Source organism: Protopterus annectens, chromosome 7.part0 (assembly GCF_019279795.1).
Source record: "Protopterus annectens isolate FY-2018-M chromosome 7.part0, PAN1.0, whole genome shotgun sequence".
In the NCBI taxonomy this organism is placed as follows: domain Eukaryota; kingdom Metazoa; phylum Chordata; order Ceratodontiformes; family Protopteridae; genus Protopterus; species Protopterus annectens.
In genome coordinates this window covers 1681165394-1681192434 of record NC_056739.1, presented here as the reverse complement: position 1 = coordinate 1681192434, position 27041 = coordinate 1681165394, and the positions used below count along the sequence as shown (strand labels likewise).

At 36.9% G+C, this 27041-nt stretch overlaps 1 protein-coding gene across 2 annotated transcripts in view; it reads left to right on the top strand.

Moving 5' to 3' along the window:
• MFGE8 (milk fat globule EGF and factor V/VIII domain containing) overlaps positions 1-27041 on the top strand; it is an 873429-nt gene that overhangs the window by 736920 nt on the left and 109468 nt on the right. The window contains exon 9 of one of the 2 annotated variants that reach the window (XM_044078195.1): positions 9883-10067. In XM_044078195.1, the coding sequence (XP_043934130.1) occupies positions 9883-10067 (185 nt within the window). Of the gene's footprint in view, positions 1-9864; positions 10068-27041 lie in introns of both variants that reach the window. The other variant, XM_044078194.1, reaches the window with a different exon arrangement.

The following is a 27041-nucleotide window of genomic DNA, read 5'->3' as shown; positions in this document are numbered from 1 at the left end:
AATGTGCTGGGGGTTTTACATGCAAGGGATACATAGTGTGCAATCCTGCAACTGCCTAGGGTGACACTACCTACTACATATGCGTAGTGGTCACTATGTGTAGCTGTGGCTGCACCAAACCAGTAGGCCAAGTATGGCTGGATTTGGTGGACGTTCAGGTAAGGGAGCGGGTTGTGTGATGTGGAGGGGATGCTGGGTAGTCCATTATGCATCCAGGTGTGTTGCATTTGTTATGGCCAGTTCCATCAGGACCAATCTGTGGGTATGTGCCGGTGACATGTCTATACATTTGTATCGCACAATTCAATATTCATATGTTTGTGGGATTGTGTTCTACAGCATGGCCTGTCTGGTTGTATTGCAGCTGTTTAGACATGTGTTTGTGTTTCTTTCAGCTTCATCCGCTGCTCCCTCATACACCTCTAGTTCACCTATTCTGCATATGACACAGTATCGCCTTGGAGGATTGTACCATTACCCATCTCCCCCCACATGCACATATTCCTCACACCCCATACATCACTGCTTTGGTTGTTGGCCCATGACACAGCCAGAGTAACACATTGAATACCCTACATATATCAGGTACCTGTATGGTTGTGTGGACTACCCTGCCATGTTTGCTTTCCACATGCTATACCTCACGCACATAGGTGCACGCCCATATTTAACTTTTATTACATGGTTGGTATACTCGGGTACTACCCATTCAACTGTGACACATCCTGACAGGTTCGGCTTGTACCGCTGATTTGTGGATTTTGGCAGACTGTTCTACTCATTGGTAGGATGCCACCTTTTCCTATGTCCAGGATGGGATATATTCCGTACACATATCCGACTGTACTGGACAGCACGTCCCCACAGTCGACGGTACGGATAATATTGTTCCTTTCAGCCTACATGTTTCCTTATTGTTGTAGCTGTTTATATGCTCCTTCTGTTTCGTTTATATGCTTATTCTATTTCCTATCACATTTGGTATGTGAAATACGGACATACCTTTTGTATGTGACTATTACATGCCTTGTGGGATATGATTCGGAAATATGGTTGCTAGATATGTACATTTATTGTGTATTTTGTTATGGACAAATCTGCCCAGCTGTGTACCCTCCCTCACGTTATGGGTCAGCTGGTGATCCTAACCATTGGGCTGGCCATACCTACTGGCGGCTCGCTAATATATGATGCATTTCACTTCCACTTGGTATAGCTATCTACACTGCTTTGGACTATGGCCACACGGTCTTCCATGTCATTTGTTCGCGGGATGGGACCCGCTATTCCCTACCATGCATTTGTGTTTGCTTCTTCATTTTGTGTTCGCAGGAACATTCTTGCATGCTTTGCATATGTTTCAGTATTCACGAACACTGACGGATGTGATTACTATCTTGCAACTTGTTATATGCAAGCATTTTAGGTTGCACGCTGACAGCTGGCATTTCCACGCCTCTGTGCAGCACTTCGACACGCCCTCTGCACTCACGCTCCTTTCCTGTGCACGTGGCTGTGGCGGCAGCGCGCCTTCATTAATATGCATTTGGCGCTACTGCGCCATCTTCATGCTGCACTGTCGGCACAAGCCTACCGCCGTCCTTGCGCCAAGCTTCATGAAACCCAGGGATTGTTAAATCTAATAGTATTTTCTTTAATTTTAACTGGATAATTAGTCCATGCAGCTTTTAGGACTAAATCCTTATCTTGACTTTGGAAAAATCTTATGACTGCTGACCTGGGTGAAGGTTTTTTTTTTAAGAAGCATTGGAAAGTGATCTATGTGCCCTTTTGATGCCGATGGAAAACGCTTTAGGCAGGTTCAAAGTTTTAGGCAGCCACATATTAAGAAATTGAATAATACTGTCTCCTTCTTTTTCAGGAATCCCATAAATCCTGATGTTATTCCTTCTAGATTTCTTCTCTAAGTCGTCTAGTTTTTCCCAGAATAAGTTGTTTGGGTTCAGAAAAAAATCAGTGTTATTTTCATTTTCAAGTAATCTGCCATTAAAATCAGACAGTGCCTCTTCAGGACTTGAGATTGGTGATGATTGTTGTTTAAGAGATTCACTCAGCACTTCAACTTGTTTTTTATATTCCTCTTTAAAATTGTCCATTTTGCTTTCTAATTTACCTATCTTTACAGATAACTCACTGGTGTTACTTAGTATAGCCTGTATGTCTTTTTTCATAGTCCTGTCCAACAAGTTTAGAGTGGCTCATTCAGAGACAGTTAGCTGTTTCTAGTTTTTTTTTTTGTCAGGAAAACAGCAATGAAAAGTTTCAAATGAGTTTTTTTTTTTGTAGTAAATCTTTCACCAGATGTTCGACTATAAATCCAGCAAGTTTTGAAATGTTCTATTTGAGATTTTTAGTAAAAATCCTGTCAGATGTGTTAAAATGAAGCAGAGCTAAAAAAAAGTGCTGTTAACTGCTCACCATGTTGGCCACGCCACATTCTCAATGTTGATAATATACTTTATCTAATGAGGTCCCAACATAGTTTTTAAGAATGGTCTGTCAGATTGTATGTGAAGACAACCTAACATTATTTTTAAGGTGATGCAGGTATGAATTCAGATTAATATCTTAATGGCCTTGGTGATTGAATTGTTGCAGCGCTAACAAAGTTGAAGGATACTGTCAATGGGCAGCTCCATATCTTTCATTGATAAATAAGAACAGGAAAAATGTGTGTCTGTACTTTGAAAATGAAATGCAGATGATTTTTGAAAATTAATAACATTTGCTTGTCATATAAGACAGTCATACCTCTCAACCTGGAAACATCAAAAATCTGGACAAGGCCCATGAAAAATAGGTACAAATCTGTACGCTGATTAACATCTAATGTGCATCCATAATTATGTAACCCCACCCACTCCAATGTAATTGTGGGATACCAACTTTCGAATGCAAATTGAAGAACAGACAACAAAAACATGGCACCACAGTCCCCCTGCAGCCATTCCAGTGTCCTGTTACCTGGCTATTTTGCCCCATTTACCATAAACAATAATGTAACTGCTTTACTTCTAAAATGATTTGAATTTTATTTTTACATTTTACAGCACAACAATGCAGAAACACTAAAAGACATCATCTGGTAAACAAAGCAATACTGTCTCACAATGAAAATAGGCTTGACATTAAACTTTGCCCTTGAAACTGATTCATTGAAACAGCATTGAAACCCACACCACATCCAAAGAAAATGCATCTGACCAGTGGTGGATAAAGATTACCTTTGGGCTGCTTTCAAATCATTGGCCCCTTGCACACAAAACAAGAAACATACATGTGTTCTTTTCTTTATACACCTTCCTGACTTTATTAAATTATATTTATTGCATAATACAACACACATGTTAGAGCATTTTAAATTTATTGTTTGAACATTTTACCAGTAATCTGTACTGTAGGCAATGAAACAAAACACATGAACCAATGACGACAAAACTGCACAATTCAGAACTTTTCCATCATAAAAGTCTGCTTCCACATGTAGTATGTGCCTTTACCAGTGCCTTGACTTATATGGTATTGCAAGGATGTTCAAATTATCCTAGTATTTATGCAATTATTAATCATGGCCTAAAGCATTAAAGTTTGCATCAATGCAAAACTATTCAATATTATGTAGTTCAGTAAGTTGTTTCACAGCCCTTTCCCCTTCAGCTGGGTATGGTTACCCTGTATGCAGCCATTAATTAAGTTGAGGAAAGTTCTCTAAATCTTCAAATACATCATCAGTGGCACTTTACATGGTAGTGCAACAAATAGGTAAGACACTGAAAATGCATTTCTTCATAAAAATTTCATCAGACCAACTGACATACGAACATTCTAATACACCAGAAGTAATACCATCTAGAGAATAAAGTATGTGATTGAACTGCAATATACAATAAACACAGTAAACAGGAATTTCCTCTACCAGTAACTGAAATATAAATGTGACGAGGAAGCACTACTAAACTTTCACAGCCATGAGCCGATTAAGTGTCAGTGATGAAGATCTACATTCATAAAAATTTCATCAGACCAACTGACATACGAACATTCTAATACACCAAAAGTAACACCATCTAGAGATTAGAATAAAGTATGTGATTGAACTGCAATATACAATAAACACAGTAAACAGGAATTTCCTCTGCCAGTAACTGAAATATAAATGTGACGAGGAAGCACTACTAAACTTTCACAGCCATGAGCCGATTAAGTGTCAGCGTCGAGCGATGAAGATCTACATTTCACTACTTTGTCTAATCTATGAAGATTCACTGCTGCACAAACTATATGTACATGCGTATGTATACACACACAGTACACACAATACACATACACACACACACACACACACACACACACACACACACACACACACACACACACACACACACACACACACACACACACACACACACCTTACCATTGCTGCCATTAATCCCTCCCTCTGTGCTGCCATATCCACAAACATACACCTACCTTACTGTTGCTTGCTGCCATTAATCCCTCCCTGGACGGTTGTTACTGGCTCGGCGAACTGCTCTGCACATTGCTGCCATATCTCTGTTTCCCGGCTTGGCGAACAGCTTAATCCCTGCCATATCTCTGGTTTGCTCTGCACACATTGCTTGATTGCTGCTATTAATCCCTGCCATATCTCCATTTCCCGGCTCGGCTCTGCACATTGCTGCAACATATCTCCCGGCGAACTGCAGTCTGCTCTGTACAATTCTTTCCTGAGGCTGACGAAAGTCGGCTACATTGCTGCCATATCTCCCGGCGAACTGCTCTGTACAATTCCTTCCCACCGAAAGTCAGCCAGCCGGAAATGATGATGTGAGCTCTTTGAGCTCAATTCTGACTGGCTGGTAGCCTGACGGAGCTGACGTCATTGTGCACATGATGACGTCAGCTCCGACAGCGCAAAAATTTAAAAAAATGAAAGAAAAATCGGAAATGAAGGGGTGCCACTCGGGAATCGTGGCACCCCTTCATTTGGACCCCAAAACTCAGTAAAAACTGAGTAATTCGGAATGGTTGGGAGGTCTGAAGACAGTGTTGGGAGTAGCTACAATCTGCATACTGCTGTATCTGTCATCTGCATTTAATTCTGTATTCATTTACCTTCTTGGTTCCTTTTTCCTTTGTAACGCTTCTGTTACCTGATCACAAACCCTTCTCCTGTTAAAACATGTGATGTCTATTCTGGAGCTTGTCTTACTGAAACAAATAGGAATTAAAAATTATAATTACAGTATACGAATGGATATTTTGGCAAAAATCAGTATTAGTGATGCAGGCTGTGCAGTGTTTAACCTCAAGTGCTGGAGTTTGATCATAAAAGTTATGTCTCCCATAATCGACACTTGATTATTCAAGCCCAAAACATTTAAAAATTTGAAAGGTCATTAGTCTAAACAGTGGCACTCCTAAAGTTGCAAAACATATGTTAAGACCCCTGTACCCCAAAAATATGGTGGCAAGCCTTTACCCCCAAGTTATATCTGTCTATCTAGCTATATGTATATTTATATTATTCTTTATCTGTACACAAACATGACATAATGCCAAATATATTTCATGTTCAACATTTTAAGCACTGATTAAATGACCAGTGACAAACAGTAGACCTTCACATTCATTGTTTTAGTCTAAGTAGGTATTTAGTGTTGCTTTGGGTAGTTTGTAACAATACCCTTTTTAAAGCATAGTCTTGAAGTTACTTTAAGAGATGTTGCAAAAGGTTAACAATTAGATTCTTGAAGTGGATTCAGTTGAATCCACTTTGAATGAAGTCTGGAGGTCTAAGTACAACTCTCACCCTGATCTCAACCCATGTTAACACTCATCTTGAAATTGCATTTGATTTGTACTTTGACATTACTGGAGTTTGAGGCTGTCAGTTTCTGTGGACGTGGGTCGATGATACAATAATTCAACTGAGTCCGCTTCCAGATTCTGATAGTAAACCATTGCAAAATTTAGAGTAATGCATTTAATTTTAATTTAATTATTTAATGCTTTTAAATGATAGTATCTAAAGGGCTGATCAGCAATATGTATAAAGTTAGACATATCCATTAATTAAAGTAAAACTTCAGTCTGGAGAAAGTGGGATTGCTCCTTTGCTTCAACTCTTATTTAACAGTTCTGGCTCTGCAGCTCTTTAAACGGGTGATTTAGTTTATAACAGAAAAAGGTGTTCATCTATCAATGTCAAAATTAACATTTTCAATCCTGAGTCTGCGTCTGTTCTCAGTGCATTTTTTTTGTATTGTATGAGTGTTATCCGTACTTAATTGTATATCTGCTGAATGTCAGAAAGGAGATTATGATGATTACTAACAACTGCAGAAAGTTAAATAAGTGATGACAGTATTTAATTTGAATAATGCCAGTGGCAGGACACTAAAGAAGGTGGTGACAAGAGTTCTTATAATATGAGATGTTTCCTGAGTATAGGAAGTTGCCATGAAACAAAATGGAGTGCCTAAAAATAGTCAAGAGCTTCCAGTGAGCAATGATATTTAAGTGACATGAGAAGGAGGCTTAAGAACTGTCATACTTTGTAGTGAACAGCACTGCAGTGAAGTGCAACAGAGATGCAAGTAATTGTAAACATCTTTTGGCAAGCAGCCAAGTCACAGTAACATACGTAACAGTAACTACTAATAGTCAACAACTGCTAGCAAACATCATGCTAAAATGCCATAAACTAACGTTATTTCAGTTAGCAGGTCTTCTTAAATGATTCACAGTTATCTAACCTCGTAAATGCTTTCAGATAATGAAGTTATTGTACACAGTACTGTGTCCTTGAAACGGTTATTGTGTTATAAACTGGCAGGTAGTAAGAATGAATTGCAATCAAGCCGGAAAGGGATGTATACATGTAAATCTTGCAACATGTGTATGTTTAAGAATGTAAATAGTAGTAATAGTTACAAGAATATTGTGACTGGACGTATTTACCAATTTAACTTTTATATAGACTGTAAATGTTCAAATTTAGTGTATCTTGGTGTCTGCAAGGTTTGTGAATGTTATTATGTTGGTAAAACGAATAGAGCCCTAAGGGATAGGATACGTGAGTATAATAATAATATCTCTAAGAAAGATGTTAGAAATGCCCTTGCTTTGCATGTTGTAGTTACTGATTCCACCCATAGATTTATGTTTCTAGTACTAGAGTTGATTAAACCTAGTATTAGAAGAGATGACATTAAAACTAAGACTGGATGTGTAGAGACCAAATGAATTATAGAACTGCATGCTAACTGTAGGAAAGGTTTACATGGCTCTGTACATTTAAGACCTATGCTAAGATTCACAGCCTTACCCCATCCAGATTTAAAAGTGAGTACTTAGGAATGTTCTGTGTACTAGAGCTGAGAAAACGCCTGTGACAGGCATGAAAGCATTCATCTTTATATTGTTTTTCCTGGAGTTTTAATAGTTGTTTTAATAAACGTGAGTTCTAGTGAAAATTCTGCTGTGTCGGCTGTATATACTTGTTTTATGCTATTTGAAGTTGTGGTTTTCCAGTTTTATCTGCATAACTTGTTTTGTTTCTACTTTTTGTTTTACTTTGCAATATTGCTTTATTTATTTTTAGAAATTGTCATACCTTCTGCTGCATCTTATGGCCTATGGCATGAGCACAGGCTCTTTCAGTGTAAGTTGTTATCTATAGATGAACAGACAGCACTACTACAGTTTGGATAACAAAAGACTGCAATTACTAAGGAGTACTCCTTATTGTGGAAACATTGATATATGCATCACAGAGACCTGGTTCAAGACCACTGAAACCACTCCATCATTATAGGGTCTCAATCCCTATCCCAAATACTAAAAGAGGTGGTGTCTCCAGTTTATTAAAAATACTCTTCTTCCAGCTTGGCAGACAAGATAATGACCTGGAACTCCACTTCCAACGTACTGTTAACAAAAACTCTTACCTTATCATATCATATCATATATCGGATCATATCATAACATATTATAGTTAACTATAGGACCTTCTCTATGTCCCCCTCAATCCATACCTCCTACATAACTAGTATGAAGCCCTATTTAAGCCAAACACTATTCTCCTAGTAGATTTTAACTACTCTTCCATAAACTGGGAGACTTATATATCCTTAAACATGTATGCCCAGAGATTTTTAAACTTCTTCAGCACACAGACTCCTTGGACTAATTACTCTGCATCCCAGCAAGGGTAATAACATTCTCAACTTGGCCCTTACCAATATGGGGCAGCTTTGCTCCACACCTATTGTAACTTCATCCTTTGCCAATCAGACTGTGAGTCAATCACATTCACTATATGAAGTATCTTGCAGTACCTTAGTATTCAGAGATTATGCAAAGGTTAGTCTACAAAAATGCAATGATGACCTGGTTAAATAAAAAAAGTCCCTTCAATCTTGATGATCCCACTGCATATGTGGAATCCTTTGCTGTCAAATTCTATGGAATTCTAAGAATCTCTGAAAACTTTGAACTCTTCAAAACCCAGCTCCATTCCTACCTCTCCCATAGTTGGCAGTGCAATTGCACTCTACCTACCTAACTTCCTTAACACATGATCATTTTTATCACATTCAAAGTCCCATTTTTACTTACTTACCAGAGATCTATCCCTTGATAACTACTTTCAGATCAATATCTGACATTTCTAACCTATGAACAAATTCTACTCTCTACTACTGTTCTCAACCTACAAACATGTAGATATGTATTATATATAGTATATATGTTGCAGTTCAAGTGTTCTTAGTTTGCTATTTAATGCTTACAAGTTGTTTACTGTGTATTGTATTTTGTTAACTTTGAATTATGTAGCTTTTACTTTGTACTATGTATTCTGAATTATGTAGTTTATACTTTGTACTATAGAGGTTTTCTCCCCGGGCCTCCACTGAAAACGGGCTCTTTGAGCCCAGTGACCTCCCCGGTCACCAAACTGGAAATAAATTAATAAATAAATAAATAAATAAATAAATATGTATATGTAAATAGCTGCAGAGACTCATCTGCTCCCTCAGAAATAAATACAACTCCAAATTCAAAAATAAACCCCAGTGGTGGATGCCAAATAATAAACATACAGTATAATAAAAAACATATGTAGCATATAGTCAGTTACAAGGAAGGGAAAAAAAGCAGAGTTCCTTTTTTGGAAAGCTGGATGAGTTTCCTTAATGGAAGGGTTACATTAAGTTTGTATATAATGAAACAGACACTAGAATGCAATAATATTACTTTATTTGAAAAATCAAGTTTATTTTTTTATAGTTGCTTAATAATTTTTTTCCTAATTTACTGTTATGTCTGGACGAATTGTTTATATGTATTTGTTTATTTGCCATTCATATATGCCAGTCAGTAAAGTCATTAGAACTTTTAGACTACTAAAATGTAGAAGCTAAACTCATTTTGTAAAGTGTCATTATACCAAGTATGTCATTCTTGGCAGAGGGATTTGATTCATTTTCTGGAATAAAATCAACAACTTTTATTATTTAAAAATCTAGCCACACTTTTCTTAACTAAAAATTTGACTGCCAGTAATTGCTTCTCTAAATGTGTTTTGCTGCTATGATTACTTTCCAGGTTGCAGCTTTTTTTGTTTGCAACTTTTGCTTTTATATTATGTAGCTTTGCCAAGGTGCTTTGTGGTTCTAACTGGCAGTTTGTAGCAGCTGGTGCTGGCAACTCTTCACAATACTACTATTTCAAAACAAGCATAATTTCTTTCTGCCTTACACTGCTTTTATCGCAAGTTGGCTTGTGGTCCTTTCCATCTTTACAAGTTTTTATTATTTGTGAACTGTTGTGTTACAGTGTATTTCAACATGACAGGTTGCTCCGAGGAGCTAGGAATGAAATCCCGCCTGATTTCCAATGAACAGATCACAGCATCGACTGTCTTCAAGACGTGGGATATAGACTTTTTCACCTGGCATCCTTACTATGCCCGACTAGATAAGCAGGGGAAGAGCAATGCATGGACGGCGCAGTGCAACGATCGGTCACAGTGGATTCAGGTATAAATCAATCTTCTGTTATGGTTTGTGTCATATCACAAGAGAAATCAAATAAAATGACTGATATTTGGTTTTATACAAGAGTACAGCTGTTTTCTGCCTGCACAAAATGATGTGAATGGGAAATTTTAGAGATTTGTTTGCACTAAAATGGTAGATATATTAAGCAAAAAATATGCAAAAACTTCAGGACTTCACTACTTATTTTCATTGAGCTTTGGCATTTATTTTTATTCAGTAAAGCTTGTACTAATCATATAGTTTGAAGATAGATGTTTTGCCATATTTTGATAATTTTACTATAAATCTCAGTATTTCTTAAATGTATTACTGACTGAGAATTATGCAAAATATCTTCAAAAATCCCCAGACAATGGTGCTAAGCAGCACAACAGACAAGTGAGTTACACTAAGTGAATCCAGGTCTTCTGGTCCACAGTCAAGGTTTCATCCCTCTTTGCCATGAAACTGACTTCCAGATAGTATTTTATTTTGTGAGTTACTGAGTAAGAGTCTTTTACAAAACAAGTAAGATTTCCACGCTTGTTTAATTCTGTAGTTCTAAGAATTTGATTATTAGGCTGAAGTGCTCATTCTGTAACCAAGTTTAGAAATATGTTTGGTATCTGTGAGAATTTGATACCCAACAAGTCTTTCTTATTTACATGTATATGAATGGGAACTGTTTCCAGAAGTCTGCTCAGTGGCTGAATACAGCTGCCTTTTCAGGCATCAGTGAGTATACCCTCAGTGATCAATCAGTTGGACCTCATAGAGACAGGAATCATACTTTAGGGACTGTTATGATATTTGTTGAATTTGTATCTCAAAATTGTAGATAGAAGGGAGTCAAGTGAGGTGACAGTCTAAATTCTTACTTTACAAATGAGTTTTAGGAGACAAAGCCCAGTAGCCTATCACAAGGATCGCAGAAGGACTGTTCTCACATCAGAGCCTCCAAGGAATGTGAAAAGTTGATACAAAATGACTACCAATCTTGATGGCATCTTGTTGTTGATTACAGCAGCAATGTAATATCTTAATCTTTATGGTTCAAGATCAAAAAGTGATTCTTTTGATCCAACAAATTTTGCTTCTAGTTGTGTTGATTTGAGACTTATTATCGCAACTGCTTTTGCTCACAACAGCATCATAATGAATTTATCCTAAATGTTTAGAAGGTGTGGTAGTTATAGGTTTATAGGTAGGTACTAGGCTATCTGCCCGATGGCATTTATAAGCCTAGCCAGAGTGTGTCAGTTTTTGCCGCCCCATTGATTAATTAACTGAGCCTCTGTCAAGAAGAGCCAATGAAGTGATCCCAGGGGTGTATTTTCTGTTACCCATCCACTCGTCAAGGCTTCTCTTGAAGAATGTTAGTGAGGGGCTCTGCCTAATGTAGTTAGGAATTTTGTTCCAAAGCATGGGGAGTCTCTGTGACAGGAATCTATCCCTCCAGCATGTTCTATTTATTGTTGTGGCGAGGTTTAGCTCACTAGAGCGAGTGGCTCGCAGTGACTTGGATTTCTTTAGGTGGAGCATGTCCATCAATTCTGAGTTGGACATGGCTTTGTAAGTCAGGCAGAGATCACCTCTGAGTAAGCAATATGCAACTGAGTACAGCTGGAGTTTTTTCAGTCGGGCTGCATAGGACATATGTTTGAGGCCAGTAATCCTCTTGGTGAGGTACTTTTGTGATCTTTCCAGCTGTTGAAGTGTCTTGTAAGGTACATCCCAAATGACTATGATGAAATAAAAGATACAGACAGTAAGGAAAGGCTTTGTTTCCCAGCTACCCATTATTAGTGCTTTAAACTTATCATGAAGGTATAGATAGAGTTAGGTTCTTTGAAAGGTCCTGTCTGTCAGATATGACCAGTCTGTATACTGTTCTCTCATAAGTATGACCAGTATAGGGCATATATTTCAGAAAATACAAAGCTTGTTTTATTAATTTAGCTAATTAGAACACCAAGAGAAAGTAAGACTTGCATCAAAGGTTAAGTCTTTCTTAATATTTCAGCCAGTGGAGCCATTTTGTTTATTTATTTATTTTCTATTTGTTGAGTGGGTAGGTGAGCTTGTCATCTGACCATTTTCACAAATGACTGGGGCTCACAGAGCACTTAAAATACATAAATGAACTAAGCCAAAAGTACTTCCATCTCGAAGGACTATAATGAAATAAAAGATACAGACAGTAAGGAAAGGGTTTGTTTCCCAGCTACCCATAACTCTATACTCCTATGGGATATCTTGTGATATAGAAGGTAAAAGTAACAAACACGTGCTCTTAGCACTGGACGTGTAGCACCGAGAGACAACTATGTACAACTGTGATAAATACTTACCTCAGTTTATCCATGTATCTATCTGTCTATTTATTTATTTGTTAGCTATACTACTGGTATGCATAACTTTGCCAATGAGTAATTTATGAAGTATTTATCTCAGTTGTAATCTCTCCATTTGTGCTTGGCAAAAAAAAGCAAAGAAAAAAAGTAAAAAAAAAAAAAAAAAACAGCTCCTCTAATGTAAAGACCTGATAAATGAATGTAAAGGGGGTAAATGAGATGCAGTGAAAAAGGAGTCTATATCACATAGTCAAACTGCAATAAGTTTGACTACGTAAATGTCAAACCCGGAAGTTCGAAATGCAATAACTTTGAATACACAGAACAGCATGTACACTAAAATGTTCCTAATGTTCCTCATGTTCCCCCCAACATGAGGGGCTGTGCCCCTCACACCCCCCTACTTAAATATACCAACTCCGAGATTGCACCACAATGGAGGAAATATCAAATCCGCAGAAACGGCCCACCAAATTTTTTTCCCTGGGAAAAAAATTTGGTGTTCCGCAGCTTCGCTATTTTGACATTTCAAACTTCCCAGTTCAATGTTATGGCGTTCGGACACCTGTGCATTCAAACTTCTAATATAAACCCATGAAAAAGTGCCATCTCTGGTAAATACCATCAATATTTAAGTTTCCTCTGAGGCCAGAGAAAACACTAAAGGTGACAGTAAGTGCAACAAGCATGAGAGCAAATATTCCTGAGCACTTCATAGAGGAATCAGCCATAACAATCCTACGAATACAGTTTGGGTGGAGAGTTTGTCCACAGATCTCACTTTTATAGTATCATGGGAGATGTACAAAGTACAAATAAAACATAAGTGTTTCAGCATAATGCTTAAATATTCACATTTACTTGGTATTTATGCAGCTTCAACCAGAGAGTAATACTTAACATAATCATTTGTTTCAGGGCACAATCCCTACACCCCCCATTTTGGTAACTTCCCCAGCCACATACCTGTCTTACTTAAACATACCAAATCCACACTCTGCAAAACTACAGAGAAAACTGAAAACACCACACACAGACATGTTATTGCAAACACACAAGTAGAAACCGCAACTGTGATTCTGTATAGAAAATGAGGTTCACCTGATTGAAAATCATTGAGTATAAATTAGTGAGCTGAAATCCTCTATATCCATTTCTTGTAAGTCTGGCTATTGATTTTACTATAAATATTTATGCATCATTATGCATTTTTGAGTCATTGCACTGAAAGATGATGACAGTTCAGACATATTTATTTTTCTTACATGAAATGGGAGGTTTATGGGGTTATTATACCTGTCTGAGAATAGAAGGGGAGACAAGTGGTAATGTAATGTGTTGCACAGACAGAAATGAGCTGTATTCATTCAAAGAACTAATATAAATGGAAGAACATATCAAATTATCCTGGGGAAAAACAGAACTGTAGTGTATTAAACATGCATGTAGAGCAGTTTTATTTTTAATATGCAGAATGTAAACAAAAATGTGTCTAAAACTATCTTTCTGGTTACTTCTGTGTAATGTCAGGAATTTTAAACAACAATCACTGCAAAAGTAAAGGGAAATAGAGTTATTATTTATAATGTATCAGGTTCCTTGTAAGAGACAAAGAATAATGATGGCTTTTATAGGGTCTCAACAAAAAGGCCCACTCCCCTGAACTTTCACTGAATTGTTTTGAGAACAGAATTACATATGGCTTATATTACATGCAATATACACCATATAAACACACTAGTTTTTAAACCCCAGTGTAGCTGTGATGTGTGCTAGTAATATATGTTTTAGTCATCTTGTTGTAACATACCATCTCCACCCAGAAATATCTAATACTTCAGTGAGAAAGCATTGACTGGTGTCTCTTGTACTAATTTACACAGCAAAGCCCGTCTGCTTACTTTTCCACAAGCATTTGATCACTGTCTTGATTTTATTGACACAAGAAGGAATAAATTCATGACCTTATAAAATGAAAGAGGAAAAATGGCTCTAATGAAAACAAGGATAAAGAAAACATTGCCTGAGCCACTGTTAATAAATAAATATTGCTTTACGAGGTGGCTTGACTTAATTAAACATTATTTTCTTTGCGGGTAAAGACATGTTCTGGTACATTCTTGTACCAGAAATGGTAGGAGTTCAGTGTAAGTCATCCAGGCTATAGTAAGGAAAACATAAGAAATGCTGCATTGGTCCACTAACAGAAAACACAAAGACACTGGAACACACAAGGAAACATGAACACGGACATGATGTAATACTGACACTGCAGTGCTATATACAGGGGGTGGAGGTGGGGGTGATGCACTCCTGATTGTGTCATCCTATGGATAAGATGTTAAACCTAGGTCCTATCTGTTTGAGTTGGTAATAGATCAGGTGGATGTAAAAGATCCTACGGCACCTATCAAAAAGAGTAGCAGAAGTTCTCTGATGCTTGGCAAATTTCCCCTAGTGGTATCAATACCACCTCGGATCTCTCCTGAAAAAAGGCTTCTAGCCTAGTGGGTCTAACCCAATCAACAATGGATAAATAAAATAAATACCTTTTATTAGACCACCATAGGCTGTGTAATTATTTGAGCTTTAAGGCTAGCAGGAGCCCATCAACAAAAACTATTAAGTTACTGATGTTAGATACAGTGATTAAATATCCACTTGTGCTTAGAAAGGAGACTACACCATTTCTTTCTTTATTTTTTTTCTTTCTTTCTTATTGATTAGAAAGACACTTGAAAAGTCCCACTGTCGAAAAACAAGCAAGCAGCTTAGACACTTAAGATGACAACTATACGTCAGAGAAACAGAAAGAGAGAGAGAGAGAGAGAGAGAGAGAGAATGTGTGTGTGTGTGTGTGTGTGTGTGTATGTGTATGTGTGTGAGTTGATATTTACATCATCAAGGAGACCTGGTTCAAGACCAATGACAGCACTCCATCAGTGCAGAAGTTCAATGTCTACCACAAGTTCATGGCCACCACATTAGAATAAGCCATTAAGGTGGTAGTATATCCATATTTAAAAAAAAAAATGCACCCAAACTCATTAGACGAGATAAGAATCTGGAAGTCCTCCATATCAAATTTACTGTTAGCAAAATGTCTTATCATATCATAACTAACTATATCATACCTCCTATTTAACTAGTATGGGGTCCTATACATTACGTTAAACACCATTCTCCTAGGAGACTTCAGCTACCCTTCATTAACTGTGAGACTTATACACCCTCAAACATTTATGCCCAGAAATGTTTGGATTCCCTGGAACAGTTAGTCCACACTCCAACTTTGAGCAGTAAAATCCTGGACTTGGTCTACACCAGTATGGGCAGTTTTGCTGCCCACAAACTGTAACTTCGGCCCTTGTAAAATTGGACCACAAATCAGTAACATTCACACTAAGATCGAAGCCAGAAGTATCTTTCAATACTTTGGTATTCAGAGATTATGCTAAGACTAATTAACTAAAACTGAATAATGACTTGGCTAAGTTCAAAAGTCCATCCTAATGACCCCACTATTTATGCAGATTCTTTTATCACCCATTTCTTTGTACATGTAAATAGCTGCATAGACATACATATCTGTCCCCTTCAGAAGTAAATACAATGCCAAATTTAAAATTGTACAAAGAGTGGCCATTAATATTCAAAAACAAGCATGCTGATATGCCAGCCCAACCAGTGTGCCAGTTGTAAATCCAAGAATACAATAACAGAAAAAGGTCCGATCACCCGGACTTTTTCCTATTTGTATATCTCCTGATTTTTTTACTTTTTTTTGCCCCCCCCCAAAGAAAACGAAAGACCTGAAAGGCTGAAATGAACGAGGGAAATGACACAGACAAAAATAACAGGATAATCAGGTACATTCTGCAAAATTAAAGAAATGTACCTGATTATCCTTTTATTTTTGTCTGTTCCGGCTCTTCCTTATGTAAAAAGTCTCCCGATTTCTTTTTTTTTTTTTATTTTCAATTAAAAAAAAAAAAAAGCAACAGAGATCTTCCTTTCTCTATTGCTACTTCTGCACATCACTGATGTACTGCGTAAGCGTGGGAACACAAGTCCCTTACGCATGTGCAGTACATCAGAAATGCTGCAGGATACCGGAAAACTGTGGAAGGGCAGCATGGAGGCATTATACAATGACATTATTTAAGAAAGGTAAGTATTTTTTTTCTTAAACAATGTCATTGTATAATAGCAGTAACCCACTGCTGGGTGTGGGCAATGCTGGATTTACCCACACCCAGCCATGGGTTATTGCTTAAATAAACCCTTATGTTAGAACCCTTATATAAACAGACTCTATAACAGAAAAAAAATCATTGAATGCAAAAATAAATTTAACTCTCAAAAAATGCTACTTGCATACACTCTTTCTAAAACTAACAAGGAACTTTGGACCCCAATCAAATCAACCAAAGCAAGATTCAAGGTAAAAATAACCAGCTAGGTGAAAGATAATATCAAAGTCTTCTTCAATTATGTTAGAAATCTCTAGAAATCTCAAAAAAACAATGCCCAGCACTGCACAGAACCAATAGTAAAGAATATCAGATACTCAGATCCACATTATGTAGACACTTTACTATCAGGCAAATTTAGTTCAGACGTCACCGCCCTTTCTCCTCCTACATTCTCAGATTACACATCTGCATCTACTCTCAAATCTCCCAAGAACAAGTTCCCATGGTACTATCCAGCCCAAGAATGCTACTTCTGTGGGCTGCATAACATACTGGGCATCCTACTGGTCATCCTGAAATTTCACTTCTTAGACCCCTACAGAGGTTAATTGTGATGGTGGTGCTGCGGTAGCGTTGTTGCCTTACAGTAAGATGTCCTGTTCGATTCTCAGTTAGAGCATCTTCTGTGTGGAGACATGCGTGAATGGGCGTACCTTCGTTGAAGGTTGTGCATCAGGGCTGGCAACTCGGCACGTATAAATCTACTGCCAATCATTAGCTGACCAGAGTTCCGCTGTGGCGACCCCTAACCGGGAAAAGCCGAAAGACACAACAACAAGACCCCTACAGAGGTTATTCAATCTTAAGCTCAAGACAACTTTCAAGCTGGATGAATGAAGGACAGCAGCAGTCATCCTTGTGCACAAAGGTAGAGCATCAATCAACCTAGATAAATATGGATCCATAAGCCTGACTAGCCTAATCTGTAAGGCCATTGAAAGGTTCATTATGGAATTAATAAATAAAGACAGAAGTAACCTGCAACTCTTGACCCAAGCCAGTTCAGATTAATCAAGGGCAGATCCTGCCTATGTCTTTGCAAAAGTTACTGAAGCAATAGATGAGGGCAAATCAGAACACATCACATATCTCAACCTTGTAAGGGCATTCAACTTTATCCCACACTTAAGTATAATAGACAAACCATCCTAACTAAATATAAATCCCAATGTAACTCATTAGATAGCAAATCATCTCACAAAAAGAACCCAAGAAATTGAGGAGGGCATCTCGATCGCCTTCAAACGACCTCTCACTTGTGTTGTACCCCATACCTCAGTCCTTGGCCCACTTCTGTTTAGCATTTACTTCTAGGAGGTCAAAGCTAATATTAAGGTTTATGGCTGACAATGTTTGCAGATGACTGTAAACTTGATGCCATCATAAACTTCCCAGAGGATACCAAAATCGTCTAAGAGGACCTTTCCCAAACAAAGAGTTGGTGTCAAAACCATGGGCTAAAATTAAATGCCAAGAAATGTATAATCATATCCTTTGGCAAGTATAACTTCCTTTGTAACTGTCACATTGATGAAACACTCCTGATAGTTGATATAGTCAGGGATCTGGAAATCTATGTTACAAATGAACTGTCCTTTGATCACCATGTATCCACTATAGTAAGGAAGTCCTTTTTCATTGCACAGCTTATACCTAAAGGTGTGACATCCAGAACCAGGGATGTAATCATTCCACTGTACTTGTCTATCACCAGGATGATCACTGAATATAATACCCATTTGGTATGTACTTGTCACAAATGGAGTGACCACAGCACTTTCTCACAGGGCCTAAATCATAAAAAGAACGCAGACCATCTCAAAGCCTTGTCTCCTCTCAGTACCATACAGGCTTCTTACAGGCATCTTCTGTCTTGCATATAGAACCTCAACAGACCCTATTCTGTCAGATCTATTACACATTCACAAACCCAATGGTAATGTAAACACCCACTCAAGGGAACTCCATCTCTTTTGCAACATGACAAGAACACGTTGAAGCAATAGTTTTGTAACTGAGAGTACCTCTTCTATGGAACTGTCTTCTGCTCCCCATAAAGAGAAGTATTTCTGTTAATATACTTCAACATAATTAGGACAAATAGATGGGAAACCCCAAGTCTGCCCCAGGTTTATCACCCATATCCCTCATGGATAAGGGCAACAAGTAAATGTCCCAACATGTCCTTGTTGTACTCACCTCTGTTTTATTCATACACAAAATAGACTACTATGGGAATGTAATGTTTCTTAATATCCTCACAGATCAATAGTCAAGTAATTATCTGTGAACTTATGAATGTGCATATGTGTGTGTGTGTGTGTGTGTGTGTGTTTGCACGTGTGTTTAAGTAATAATATTAAAGCTGAATACATTGCACTTCCAACATAATTTGTCAGAAGTCTGTTTATTTATAAATTGTATTTTGTTAGCATAGATAGTTTAGGCTTTTTCTCATCTGCTGGAATAGCAGTACTCTATTTTCTGTTCAAAGACTCTCAATACTCCAACATATCTGACTGGTTCTGTAAAACACCTCTTAAAGTGAATCAGCTGTACAAACAGAACTGCATGCAAGCACCACATGGAAAGGAAAATGAGCTGCAAAGGCATTAACTTTCACATTTTTCTTAAAAAAAAATGAGTTATCCATCTACCGGGACAGCTCTGAAAGCTCTGTATAAACTGTTCACTGGTGCGCTACCTTACTGGTGGCATTTTGTTTCCTTGCAGCCAGGAGGTTTATCTCAGAATGGTGACTCATGATGAATGGAAAGACCAAATGTCTTAATGGCAGCTCTTAAAGACTGCATGCAAAAGTGTGTCATACATGTTTTGCATACTGTGGCTGATACCCTGATATAGTCTTTGATCAGTGATGTTGACAAGAAGGTAATGGACATGCTTCCAAACAATCTCCTCTCAGTGTAAGTATCCACTTACACTGAGTGTAACCACTTACACTGAGACAGGTCTTTTGGGATCTGCACCCCCATCAGTATAAGCCAGTTTATAGATAGGCCCTATACCAAAGTAAGTCACTTACAATTAGAGCAAGTCTTCTGGAATCAGGGCAGATTTACACTGGAAGCTGGCCTAGCATGGTTAGAGAAATAAGGTTATGAGTATATTTGTTAACATCTGTGGCAGAAAACAAATACTTTCTGTATTTGTCATGCTTGAAATTCAACTCGTGGGGGGAAGGAACTCCAATAAATGATTATGTGCATAAAATGTGGTTGAGCAGTATACATCTAATACGTATGACAATGTTTATTAAAATGAACTAATAAATGTTTAAGGGAAATGTGGGGGTGGAGCATAAGAATGTTGTAGAGCAGAAAACATTTCTGAATACCACCCCTGGCTAGTGTGTGTGTGTGTGTGTGTGTGTGTGTGTGTGTGTGTGTGTGTGTGTGTGTGTGTGTGTGTTGCAGAATTGTTAGGACCAAGTTAATGATTTTTTGATGTTATGCATGGCAGCATTGTATCATGGTAGATTTTTCTACTTGTCTATACTTACATATTTCAGATGCTTTTTAATGAATAGGTTTGTAAACTTTTTTATTAAACTACAGCCCAAATAAATTTAACGTTTACTACTGTGATGTTACCTTGGGATAATGTTTTACATCCTTAGACTTTAATGAAGCAAATAAAAACACACGGAAGCAGCAACCAAAGCTGCAACATTTATTGAGCTGTTTCGTCAACAATTGTACTTGACTTCATCAGAATAACACCTCATGCAAATAAACTCCTTATAAAGCTAGGCCAACTCATTTGCATGTCAAACAATCATGCAATTAATTAATTAAAGACATCATACTTTTTAAAGCAGCAGCACTATGTACGTCAATAATACTTTCCATATAAATAGTAAAAATGAAGATAAAAAAATGTATGTGTGTTTATAAACATGAAACATTAATTAACCCAATAAAAACTATCCTATTCATACTTCATAAACCAACATCAGTTTATATATCAGAAATAAAATGTACCACAACATACATAATGTTAAACATGGAACTCTGCCTTCAATTTTAAATATAAAATACATTTTAGAAGGGAATAGCATTATTATTCCCCAATATGGTACTGTTAGATATAATTACAAATGTAATTGTGGGATCAAAAATGTGGTTTATGCTGTGATGTGCCAAGTATGTGACAGATACTGTATAGGCAAAACTAAGAACGCGTTTAGGTTACATATATGCCAACATATTTATGACCTTAACAAAGGTAGCATCAACAATGCCCTTGTTAAACATCTTAATAGTTTTCCTGACCACAGATTTAAGTTTACAGTACTCAAACAAATTGAACCCAATGAGAGATGTGGTCTGAGTGATTTGTTCTTCGAGTACAAGGAACTTATGTGGCAACTTAGAATTAACGCCACTAGTCCACCAGGGTTAAACGAGGTTATATCCCTTACAAGTTATTTAAAATTGAAGGCAGAGTTCCATATTTAAGTTTTATGGACGTTGTGGTGCATTTTATTTCTGATATATAAATTGATGTTGGTTCATGAAGTATGAATAGGATAGTTTTTACTGAGTCAATTAATTTTTCATGTTTATAAACACACATTCATTTTTTATTTTCATGCATTTTTTATTTCCATTTTTACTATTTATATGGAAAGTATTATTGACGTACATAGTGCTGCTGCTTTAAAACGTATGATGCCTTTAATTAATTAATTGCATGATTGTTTGACATGCAAATGAGTTGGCCTGGCTTTATAAGGAGTTTATTTGTATGAGGTGTTATTCTGATGAAGTCAAGTACAATTGTTGACAAAAGCGCTCCATAAATGTTTCAGCTTTGGTTGCAGCTTCTGTGCGTTCTTTTTATTTACTTAGTTTTGTTTTCCAAGTGGTTTTGACTTTAATGAAGCACCTTTAGCAGTGTGCGGTGGTGCGCCCATTAAAGTCTATGTATGCAGTTCATGTTTTTCCTACAATTATTCCGCTAAGGTTAAAGTTTACTCTTTTTCTTTAGTGATGCTATTCTATGGAAAATGCATTTCTTTTAAGTGTTTATCTCATAGAAACACAACAAAAATTGCTCCCTAATAAGTAAAGGTGCTATTTGACAGTTTGTGCACTGCATGCCATGGTGCAAAGGTAATAATTGCAAACATTAAAAGAAACACTTTATGGCATATAGTGAGAGAGCATTTTCACATTCTTACAAGTTTTCGTTTTAGTGCTGATCACCCTGTGTCTGAGCTTCAGGCACATTGCACAGTGCATCCCACTGTTCCATATCACTTGCCATTTTGTCACTAAAGAGAACTTAATGGGGATGAGCCAAGGGAAATTTAACAGACTGTTAAATGTGTTATTGGTATACACTGTGGTAAAAAAAGTGCTTTGTATCCTTTTTGTTAGTACCCATAACTGCATCCCACACACTATGGGAGACTGTTAGACAAGGTGATTGTATGCTGTTTCACATTAACAATGAATCTTGAGTGACCTGCAGTCATGCATGATTGATTACCGTATGATTCCTATCAGTCATGTTATCAGAAAAGTGATAAAGGCAGTGTACTGAGATTATGTAGTAAGTAACCACACCAAATACAGAATAACTTCGGCAGTTAAGCTTTTAAAGGGGGAAATGTATTTATCGTCACCAGATATTCTTGATACACAAACAAAACTGGAGTTTTATGAAACAATGTAACATATTTTGCCTCCAAATCGATAATTTTCACAAATGCGAGTTTTTCTAAAGAGGTAGCAGTGTTGCAAGTTTGGTGTTAAAGACTGAAAACATTCAGTTAAACACAAATTCATAACTGCTGATTTTAGCATACTGTTACTATGTGACTTCGTTATTTGTAAATATATTTAACAACTTTCTGTGTATGTACACTTGGCTAGGGCTTCAGCAATGACATGTGATGGAGGGGAAGTGGTGCAGAACGCTCTGCAGATATTTCTAACTGTGGTGGAGCTTGGGCTGTCACATGCATCACTGCACGTAATGTGAGTAAGCTCTGGGAGGACCTAGGGATGTTGCATGCATCACTGCACATAATGTCAGGTAGCTCTATAGCTCTCCTCAAATGCCATAGCTTATCAGAAATCGTACTCAAGATTATGGCACATTCCTATCAACAGGTGTGTCTTTTCATCACAGGCAGATTCTTGTGATGCAAACATACACATTTCTGAGACTCAGTTCAGGAAATTGATTATAAGGTACTTATAAGAATCTACATTGCACCTTAATTTCTATGCATTTCAATAGTTGGAGTATATACAGGTGTAAGGGAGCCACCTCCACCTTCACAGATAGCTGACACAGGCAATTTGTGGTGTGTGATTGTATCATTGGACAGAAATGCCACTGCCTATATGTGGTCTAGTTCATACCTGTGCTACCTAGTGATGAGGGAGATAGGCACTCTGCTGCTTAAAAGTTCCAGCTGCACATTGGACTCATTTATAGTCATGCATATTCCCCAGGTAATGAGATATTCCCCAGTGCAGCACACGTCAGCACACTGACACAGAGCCACTTGCACTGCAGTACCATTTACTATTAATACTGGCTACTGGCTTTGCCAGATAGTCTTGTTCATAGCTGTAAAGGGTCCTCAGAGCAGTCCATTTACTAAGTTCACAAATGTTAAATAAATAAACAAATGATGTTATATTTTGACAGATTTAAAAAATTCTGTATATGAAAAAAAAAAAATTTAAATCTTGTAAATTAGATCTACGATTTTTATGTAGGGATTTATATGATACCGGAACATTTAGAAGCTAGAGTGATGTATGTTTTTTCAATTAAATTCTGGGTAGTAGGGTTAATCCTCTAAAATAGAAATGCCTATGTTAAAAGGTTAATAACAGAGTTTGGATGTAATGTGGGTATGATGTCTTTTCTGTTTTATTTTACTTAGGCTTTTTTAGTTTGTTGTGGAAGGCAATTTATAGATATGTCCTTTACAGTTACAAAAGATTTTTTACTATCATTCCTCAGTGGTGCAGTGGTTAGTATTGTTGCCTCACAGTAAGAGGTTCTCCTGTTCTATTCTTGGCTGGAGCACCTTCTGTGTGGAGTCTGAATGTCCTCCCCATGGTCGAGTGACATCTAAAGACATGCAGGTAGGTGCGTACGTGAATGGGTGTGCCTTCTTTGAAGGTTGGGTGTCGGGCTGGCAACTTGACACAGTAAAAATCCACTGCCAATCATTAGCAGACTGGAGTTCTGCTGTGGTGACCCCTAACCGGGAAAAGCCAAAAGACTTTATGGAAAGCTGTGTTATTTTTGTATTGGTGGGGTATAGCTCCATTCTAATTGGGAAACGTGATTTTTTATTTTTATGTAGCAAAATAGGTTCATAGATTAGTACTAGGCTAACTGCCCTTGCGAGCCATTTTAAGTCTAGCCAATTATCCCTTGTGAGACTCAAACCCTGTTCCTTGTGGTTGTAAGGCAAATACCATAACCATTAGCCACCCTCCCAAACCCTGAAAATGTAATACAGTTGGATGTTTCTTAAGTGTAGTTCCTTTGTTTAAAATTAAATTATCTTTTTTGAAAACTATAGGACAAAAATATATGAAATATAACTGTACTGATTAGGTGAATGTAGATTTAAAACTGTGGTTCTCACCGTATACAAAGTTATGATGCTCTTGTTTGTTAATTAAAGACAAAGATAATATCCCATTCATACCTGCTTATTTTCTTTTATGGTAGACAACCTGTTATATAATGTTAAATATTTAGATATGCCCAACAGACAAAACAGCACAGATCAGGAGACTGGCTATAAGATACTTATTGCAAGCATTTGCATTCCACTTTAATTTATAGATAACTGCATAATCAAAACTCCTCTTAAGCAGAATAAAAAGAAAGCCTTACTATTATATTTGTAATAAACAAAACGATTATTTAAAGAATGATAACAAACTAAGAAGGTGCTAGAGATGGCTGGGATAGAGGGAAAAGGATGAGAGATGTGTAAAGAAACTAGTGAGAAGGAACAAAAGTGAGGAGAAAATCTCTTCTCGCGCCTGTTCTTTTTCTAAGCCAAAGGGTAGAAAGTTCACACAAACCATTCAGTAAAACCCGCAAGAAAAACATGACCAAGGTAATTTTCATTGTGTGATACGTTAACTCATTCAAGCCTATAGCATTGTTTTGTATTTGTCCAGTTAACACCCATAGCTACTTATGGTATCTAAGTAATATACCAGTTAATAATATGCAGCATTAGAAAAGGCAAGGAATAATTAACAAAATGGCACTAAGATTGGTAGGGTAGGATGTCCAACAGAAGACAAATTAATCACTTTTTGCAACTTATAATTAGTATTTTCATTGTTATGTTCATATTTTCATAACTGAGAGATCTACATGCTTAAAGATATGGTGTGAAATGGTATGGTATGGTGGAAGATGAGAATATTCATTGCCAAAGTCCATTTATATCACAATATACTGAAGATACTGCAAGTTTTTTTTGTTAGCAATTATGACAACAAGCAATAAATCCATATGCACTTAATACTTAAAAAAAAAACAAATGATTTACAAAACTATTGTATGGCATCAGGAGAAAGCTTAGATATTGTTGAAGATAACTGTCATTGATATTTGTACTGTAAGTTGCACATATTGAGAGATATTCAATGTTATTTGTACTGCTAATTATGCAATCAAGGATTGTTTTCATATTTCTGTAAATATCTCAGTAAACATGCATGCAGAAAGGAATTTCTTGTTGTCATGTCAAGGCTTATGTCTGGTTAACAAAAGTGTTCTAACAATATATAATATATGTCTAGGTTGTATAGTTTACAAGGTATGACAATTTGTGTATGAATATTTAGTAAAAAATATAACTCTGGGTTTGTGTGCATTATAATATAGTATAGTATCTATGGAAAGACTATGAATGCTTTGACTGTTATTGCAAAGGAAACTTCTTATTAATAACATTGCTGTTTGTATAGTTATAACAGCTTTTATTGTTCACAAAATACTAACATTTGTTTAGCTTATGCTTTTAAGTTGATTTTTCAGAAAATGCTCTGGAATGCCAGGATGTGTGCAGACTATAATAGGTGTGGCATTCCACACCATATAGGTGTTAATTTATGCACATGACCCTTTAAGAACATGAAGAGTTTCAGCTACATGGCTTTGGAATCTCCATTACTTTTTTTTTTCTTTTTAAGTCTTTGCAGTTACATTCAGGTCAATAAAGCCAAACCCCACAAGCTGTGGACATGCATGTAGCAGACCCTGTATTTCTGAAGTATATCCAAACAATCCACTTACGCTGTGCTGATGAGGTCAATAAAAAGGCTGAAAGATGCATGTCCATAACTGGTGGGGTTTGGCTTTATTGGCCTGAATGTAACCATAAAGACTTAAAGCATAAAAAAGTCATGGACATTCTGAAGCCATGAAACATTTGATGTCTGTAAGGGGTCATTTGCTATATACTATGGGCGTCCATTATAGGAGGTTTAATGTATCATACAGTGAAATTTCTGTCGGCTGGATTTTTCTTTTTGTTCTTTTTTCTCAGACATAAAAATTAATGCAATGAAAAGCATATAAAATGTTGCTTTGCCATGACATGAGATATAGACTGATGGGTATCATGACATGATATATAGACTGATGGGTATCATGACATGAGATATAGACTGATGGGTATCATGACAAGAGATATAGACTGATGGGTATCATGACATGAGATATAGACTGATGGGTATATTGCTTTTCCTTTCGCTTTTCTGTCTGTGAAGTTTTGTGATTTTTATTTTATGGAAATTGTGGGTCAAATTTACTGTTGTAATATTTTTAGTTAGATATCACTTTATTTCAAAAAAAGTCTGTGTCTTAAATAAAAAAATCATTCTTATTCCACTGTAGGTTTAATTTCTTTTATTACCACTGTTTTTCTATATTTGTATTTCTTATTGGTAAGTACTAGGTTAACTGCCCTTGTGGACCATTGTAAGCCTACCCAGTGTTTCTTGGTGAGAATCAAACCATGTACCTCTTGTACATGAGAAAAACAACTTAATAATTATGCCAACCCTCAACCCTAAGTGAGATACTTCTGTTTCCAAAAAGGAGTACTGGTTGGCTAACAAAGAGGCTAAGAGAACAGTTCACAGCAGCTACCACTTTTCTCCTTACAACAAACCAATAACACCATTCAATTCATCAGAGCTTTTTATAACTTTCCTGAAATTCAACAGTTATAAGTGAGTATGTATTACTGTTCTTTATATCCCTTCTGGCAGCAGTACAGCCATACTGGAAAATATCCTACATTGGATATCCATAAAAATTGCAGTAGCAAT